Source organism: Gobio gobio (assembly GCF_949357685.1).
Source record: "Gobio gobio genome assembly, chromosome: 4".
In the NCBI taxonomy this organism is placed as follows: Eukaryota; Metazoa; Chordata; class Actinopteri; order Cypriniformes; family Gobionidae; genus Gobio; species Gobio gobio.
The window spans coordinates 31,573,361-31,580,254 of NC_137100.1; the positions used below are offsets into that span (position 1 = coordinate 31,573,361).

Genomic DNA, 6,894 nt, shown 5'->3' on the forward strand with positions numbered 1-6,894 from the left:
CTGTATGGTGTGTGTGTGTGTGTGTGTGTGTGTGTGTGTGTGTGTGTGTGTGTGTGTGTGTGTGTGTGTGTGTGTGTGTGTGTGTGTGTGTGTGTGTGTGTGTGTGTGTGTGTGTGTGTGTGTGTGTGTGTGTGTGTGTGTGTGTGTGTGTGTGTGTGTGTGTGTGTGTGTGTGTGTGTGTGTGTGTGTGTGTGTGTGTGTGTGTGTGTGTGTGTGTGTGTGTGTGTGTGTGTGTGTGTGTGTGTGTGTGTGTGTGTGTAAACATGACTCAACACTTAAAACACTTTTTAAAAATGTTTCAGATATAATTTGCACTGTTGTTACTATTCATTTCCCAGAAACTGGGGAAGATATAGGAAGCGTAACTGGAACGCAGTGAGATACTATCAAGCATTAAAACATCAAATAGGGAAAGCCCAGAATGTCTTAGACTATAAAATGAAGGAAATCAGCTCATCTACTCACATTTGGCCAGCTAAGTGTTTAAGGTGAAGACCATCAAGAGATTGAACAATGAAGACTGTGGCTGCTCTTGTTTTTGTCAGTTTGGCCATTGCTGCTATTGAAGGTACTATTATTTTTGCTTATTTTAATATTTTACTAACTCAACACAGTCTGTTGCTCTATTGTTTCAGACTAATCGTTTTCATCATTTTTTATTTCTATCATCCTCCAGGGCAGCCAAGGCTTGGAACCCAAAGATGTTTATGTCGGGGTGCTGGTGTCAAAATGGTGAACCCAAAGATGATAGAGAAGGTGGAAATTCACCCTGTTAGTCCATCTTGTGGACATCTGGAAGTTGTGTAAGTACTTTGATTATTCTTCTATCTATAGATTATTGATCTATCTATTCATACATGCATTTTTTTATCATAATTGAATAGAAATCTATCTATATATTCCCTTAAAATAACTTGACTGTGTCTGAACAGTGTCTCCCTGAAGAATGGTGCAAGGCAAAGATGCTTAAACCCAGAGTCATTGTTTACCAAGAACATCATTGAGAGGATTACAAATAAGACCAGGTGAGTCAGTGACATTACAATTGATACATCTTTCATATGTTAAAAATGAAGAAAAGGATATATAAAAATATGGAATAATGTTTAATAATGACTAATATTTATTCTTTTTAGGAGTACTCAATAAAAAGTGTGGAGGGGTTCAACTGCGTTTTCAAGTGTGAAGGTTGTGGCCAGTGTGGACTTTCATTAAACAGTCCTTAAAAGCTGTATTGATTATTTATGTATTAAAATAAAATATTGTATATATTATTTGTACACATTAAGTAATAAATAGTTTAATTTATTAACAAAACATGTTACCATGTTCTTCTGTTTGTGTCTTTGTCTATCGTTAGAGAAACATTTCAAATAAAATATTGTAAAGTTTTCATCATTTCTGAGTCTCTGTTATTGGTTCCTGGACAAATATTAGTTATGCCATAGGTTATATTCTGTAGAGTGTGTGTGTGTGTGTGTGTGTGTGTGTGTGTGTGTGTGTGTGTGTGTGTGTGTGTGTGTGTGTGTGTGTGTGTGTGTGTGTGTGTGTGTGTGTGTGTGTGTGTGTGTGTGTGTGTGTGTGTGTGTGTGTGTGTGTGTGTGTGTGTGTGTGTGTGTGTGTGTGTGTGTGTGTGTGTGTGTGTGTGTGTGTGTGTGTGTGTGTGTGTGTGTGTGTGTGTGTGTGTGTGTGTGTGTGTGTGTGGTTAGGGTGTATGACATACCCTATCAAAGATGGCAATATCTGAATATCTGAAATCCTTGTCCTTGTGGGGACATTTTTGGACCCCATGAGGAAAACAGCTAATAAATCATACTAAATGTTTTGTTTTGAAAATGTAAAAATGCAGAACGTTTTCTGTGATGGGTAGGATTTAGGGGATATAATATACAGTTTGTACAGTGTAAAAATCATTATATCTATGACAAATTTCCATAAAACATGCAGTGCCCATACCATGAAGCCGGTTTAGGTGGATAGCCAGGGGTTTTTGTTTATTTATTTTTTTACATAGTTTATTATGTGCCAACCCTGGGTTTTAGGCAGATACCACCATGGAGAGCCCCTGGAAATACTTAATATTTTTTTACAGTCTATGATAACAACAGACAGCATCTGACCTATTCATTTTTCCCACATAATTTAATAATATGCTACTTGTCTACTTTACAATTGAGAAACATTGTGTAACTTCAACATAATTGAGAATTCAGATTTATTTATTTATTTTAAAATAGGCTAGTTTTTAACATTGTGGGAAAAGTCCACATGCAAGGGAAAATATTACAGAGAACAAGGCAAGGGTGAACACAGAAATCAAATTACTAACATTGTAATGGTACAACAAATGCCATAGAAGAGGACAATAACATCACTGTAAAAGAGTCGGTGGGAAAGCATTCAACAGTCGTGGGGAAACCACAAAAATGACCTGCACTCACAGAAGACAAAAACAAAAACTGGTAGTAATAAGCAGGAACTTCATAAGTCACTTTCTCAAACTCTCTCTGCAGCAGTAAAGTTTATTCCTGCCTTGTAAATGTGTTTCAATTCATTCTATTTTTCATAACGATCTCTTCATCTTCAGCAGAGAAGTTCATTGCGTCGTCTATCTCTTGTGAGAAGTCACGAATCAAACTGACAATCTCATGTGCTGTGGGATTTGCTTTTCACTGCACGTCACATTTTCAGGTTAATCACAAACTCAAAGTTGATCACAAACTCTGTTGACAGAACGTACCAAGCATCAGGCACTGGCCATAGGGAGCACGCCACCGGGCCGGTCGGTGAAGATTTTTAAAGGGGTCATGAATTGCGAAATCAACTTTTCATTCAGCCTTTAAAAGTTCATTGTAATATAAGAATATCCTGTAAGTTTCGGAGCTGAAAACTTCCTTGTTAGTCAAAGAAAAGCTTTTATTGACACCAAGCCCAGCAAACGCTCGATCTCAGAATGTGCCAGGCTGTGACGTCTGAGTGTGGTGAAGCACCGCCTCTGCAGAAAAAAAAAAAAGCCTACTTCATCACTGGCTGTTTAGCCCCGCCCACCAATTCGCGCATGTAACATAGGCCTAGTGTTAAACCAGATTGAGCTACCAAGCAATAAACATGCTGAGGATTACAAAATATTGTGCAGTGCCTGGGCTCGACAGTAATGTAACATGTAAGTAGCTGTGTTCATTCTAATGTCTGATCTGAAATGTAATGAATCATGTTGTCAGATGTTCTTTGTCTGTGTGTCAGTAAATCAAACCGGTGACTAAACGTCAACTTGGAGTTGTTTCTCTTAGTGTCAATTAAACTGCGAGAGTTTGTCAGTGACGCGTTTATCAGTGACTCCCGTTTTATTCAACAAATCTCTTAACTATATCACGTTTGCACTGTTAGTGAAGATGAAAGCATTCGTTAGTGTAAAGAAACTGAGTTGCAATGACGAGATCGCTGCTTTCATGCGCTCGATGTGAGTGTTGTCGGCTACAATGATCATCACTGCAACCCTTCATGTAACAATCTAAATATAACGCCATAGATCTCAATATCATGCCATAGATCTACAACGTAAATGTAATGCAACACTTTTCACGATTAGTTAACCATGAGAGCCGTAATAGTAAAAACGTGCTAAAAGAGAGAGTAATAATGTTTCAAATGGAAAGACGTTAGCCAATCACAGCAGTGGGTGTTTACACTGAACTCTCACAGCAGACACGCCCCTTAAAACAGAGCGTTCAGAGCAGAAGGCTAAAATCAGGGTAGGAAAAATTCCTTTTATTTATAAATTATGACAATTTTTGAATGTAAAAAGCATTCTAACATTATAAGTGCACCCCAGGAAACATCTTAAAACAATAAAACAATGTAGTTCATGACCCCTAAAAAATGCAGCATGTGTAACTGCAAAATGCAAATACTCCAAATGTGTGACAAAATGGCGCTCTCCGCTATTAAATCGTGGATCAAGCAATCTCCATTCAGATTTGACTCAGAATTTTGTGTTATAGCCTACAGTCGTGTGGTGAATCTACAAGTAGCTGAAAACAGTCAGGACCATGTAAACTAGCTAGGCTACATGACGAGGTCAATTGTCAGCCAGCTCCCTCATTATAATTTACCTTGCAGCTACAAACACAGTAGAAATGGTGGTGTTTTGACAGAAATGTATTTAAAATGTTGCTGTTATTACTTAAATATTGGGAAGTAGTTTCTACATGTTTACACTTTACACTGTTTTTATTACAAATTCTATAGGCTAGTTTATTATTATTTATTTCTATTGTTCTATTTTAGAAACCGTATCATGGTAACGAGGAGGTTTTACCTGTGACAACCACGATCTTACTCTAGTTAAACTTTTTAATCTTTTTACATTTCTAATGAATTTAAATTGACGTAAATGTTAATTCAAATAGAGCTTGATGAAATATCAATATCAGTGTCTTGCATAAATTAAGTGTTAACTCTTTATCAATGTTACTGTTGTTAAAGGGATAGATCATCAAAAAGTATAATTTACTCTCCATCGTGTCATTCCAGTCCTGTATGTTTTGTGAAACACAAAAGAAGATGCCGTAAAGTAGCTAGAAGAATGTTGGTAACCAAACCATTTGGGTTACCCTTGACTTCTATTTTTTTTTAAATCACTTCATTCTCAAATGATCTTTTATGTTCCTCTGAAAGAAAGTCATACATTTAGAAGGACATTAGGGTGAGCAGTAAATGTAGCTACTTTACGGCATACTAGCTCAAAATCACTGCTTTACTGTCATTTACCTTTCTATGTGGCAAAATGAAAAATTATTTGCAGTAAATTCAATGATATATATCATATTTGTTTCTGTCCTATTTTATTTATTAATTTATTTACTCAAATGTAGGGCCCTAACCCCTGCAAAACATTCACGGGTGAACTTGTGGGCCGGATAGGATTTGTCAGGACCAAATTTTATCCCCAAGCCAGCCCTGCCAAGCATTCAACTCTGAAACTCAGTTTGTTCAACTAGCTTCATGCAATAGGCATCTGCTCCTGCATTAGAGATGTTAAGACAAAAAGATCTAAGTAACCTCTCATAGTGCTTCAGTATCAGCATGACTTTGCAACATGTTTTTTTTTTTTTATTAAATAAATGTGAGCTTCTCATTAAGATTCTATTTCAGATACAGGGGTAGTGAAAACTGATGATTGATTCGGTTCCTCTGAAAACAGAAGTTTGGTTCACATCCTTGTTTGATGTGTTCATTTCATCATCCAAACTGTTAGTGTTTTTTTTTTTTATTATTATTATTATTATTTTAAACATTTTATTTGTGCACATGGAGTTGAACACATTTGTAGCACATTTGATTGTTTGTTGACATTTGTTTGAACAAATAATAGTATAATGATAGATGAATGTCAATATTATAGGTGGTTTAGTACTTGTGCAGGAATGTATTACATTTGGTCTCTAAATTTATCTTGGGCTGTGTTTATTGGCAAAAACAATCATGACACTAAACAACAGGAGACCAAGCCACATATCCAAAGCTTTGCGCAAAGGCATTTTCAAAGAAATGGGAAATCGAAACTCCTTATGAAAATGAAAATGGGAACTGTGCCCATACTGTAAATCCCTGATCCTCTGATTGTTATATAAGCAGCTAATCGTCTTCAGTAATAACAGCCTTAGACAATCATCAAAACCTTAAACACAATGAAGACTGCTGTCATTTTTGTTTTTCTGGTCTGTCTGCTTGCTACAGAAGTACAAGGTGAGTGTTGCATATTTAATACCTAATACCTATTTATATTGCAACTGTTACTCTTCTAAATATTAGTTTATGTTCTGCAATTAAAAAATCCCAATCTCTCTTTCAGGGCAGAACCGGATTCACAAAGGCAGGTGCTTCTGTGCTGACAAAGGAGTGGATGTGGTTTTACGGAAGAACATTGAGAAGTTTGAAATCATCCCTCCAAGTCCATCTTGTGGAAAACAAGAGATTATGTAAGGACAAAAACAAGGATTTTACATGATATTTACACATTAATGGTCATAGTGAAATCTTTACACTCTTGATCACATTCACTCTTGATGCTCATCTTTTCTTTTCTTTTTTTTTATTCCCAGTGTCACTTTGAAGAGTGCAGAGCGGAAATGCTTGAGTCCAGAGTCTAAATTCACCCAGAATTTAATCAAGTGGGCTGTTGGAAAGATGTAAGTGTAACCTTTTCTTTTTTTTTTTTTGAGTTTTGCTATATGTTCAACTAAAAATGAGAACCATGGCAACTTCTGATATTAATAAATTATATAAACATTAATATAAACATTTCTAAAATAATGTTTCTGATCTTTACAGGGCCAAGCAGTAGGTCTCGCTCAGTGTGAATCTGGATTAACTGCTGTGTTACGCCACTGAAGAACATCCTGATACCCATGAAACTATGTATAACCTGTAGATAAAAGTTATTGCACTTTACTAGAAAACCTCTGTATAAACATCTGTTTAGTAGTCTAAATATTTGCTTGATAAATGTTTTAATTCTTTTCAGATTTAATTGTGTTTTATGTGCATCTTTTGTGCAGTGTTGTTACGATCCACTTATGGTGTTTAATTATCGTATTGTCCCTCTGTGTTTACTGTGTTACCAAATAAATAATAATTAAAATAATTCTCTACATGAATGTGCTCTGTTAATTCAAAACTGAATTACCTACTGTGCAGGTCAATATAAAGCAACATTTTTTGCATCATAAAGGACAATGATGCATCTTTCAATATATTATCAAGGGAAGAAAAATTTGCTAATTTCATTTTTAAAACCCAAATTTGAACATTAAAAGAGGTTATACTGCCCCACTAGGGTATGATGAACCTGGCTGGGACAAGAATACTTTGTAAGCCTCTGTCATAACTGTC

At 35.9% G+C, this 6,894-nt stretch overlaps 2 protein-coding genes across 2 annotated transcripts; both read left to right on the forward strand.

Annotated features, from left to right (window-relative positions):
* Positions 1-463: 463 nt before the first annotated feature.
* On the forward strand, positions 464-1,393 carry cxcl11.1 (chemokine (C-X-C motif) ligand 11, duplicate 1). Its single transcript, XM_079814494.1, has 4 exons — positions 464-568; positions 677-803; positions 933-1,025; positions 1,137-1,393. The coding sequence occupies exons 1-4, from the start codon at positions 514-516 to the stop codon at positions 1,147-1,149; spliced, it is 288 nt and encodes a 95-aa protein (XP_079670620.1). The 5' UTR covers positions 464-513; the 3' UTR covers positions 1,150-1,393.
* A 4,263-nt stretch (positions 1,394-5,656) lies between these two features.
* LOC307124727 (C-X-C motif chemokine 11-6-like) lies at positions 5,657-6,639 on the forward strand. The gene is made up of 4 exons (XM_079814152.1): positions 5,657-5,748; positions 5,855-5,981; positions 6,105-6,191; positions 6,334-6,639. The coding sequence occupies exons 1-4, from the start codon at positions 5,691-5,693 to the stop codon at positions 6,344-6,346; spliced, it is 285 nt and encodes a 94-aa protein (XP_079670278.1). The 5' UTR covers positions 5,657-5,690; the 3' UTR covers positions 6,347-6,639.
* The last annotated feature ends 255 nt before the right edge of the window (positions 6,640-6,894 follow it).

Excerpts from the sequence above, each read along its gene's own strand:
- cxcl11.1 (XM_079814494.1), top strand. The coding sequence starts at position 514 with ATGAAGACTGTGGCTGCTCTTGTTTTTGTCAGTTTGGCCATTGCTGCT. Across the intron at positions 569-676 it reads GGCCATTGCTGCTATTGAAG|GGCAGCCAAGGCTTGGAACC; the intron begins GTACTATTATTT and ends ATCATCCTCCAG. Across the intron at positions 804-932 it reads TGTGGACATCTGGAAGTTGT|TGTCTCCCTGAAGAATGGTG; the intron begins GTAAGTACTTTG and ends GTGTCTGAACAG.
- LOC307124727 (XM_079814152.1), top strand. The coding sequence starts at position 5,691 with ATGAAGACTGCTGTCATTTTTGTTTTTCTGGTCTGTCTGCTTGCTACA. Across the intron at positions 5,749-5,854 it reads GCTTGCTACAGAAGTACAAG|GGCAGAACCGGATTCACAAA; the intron begins GTGAGTGTTGCA and ends TCTCTCTTTCAG. Across the intron at positions 5,982-6,104 it reads TGTGGAAAACAAGAGATTAT|TGTCACTTTGAAGAGTGCAG; the intron begins GTAAGGACAAAA and ends TTTTATTCCCAG.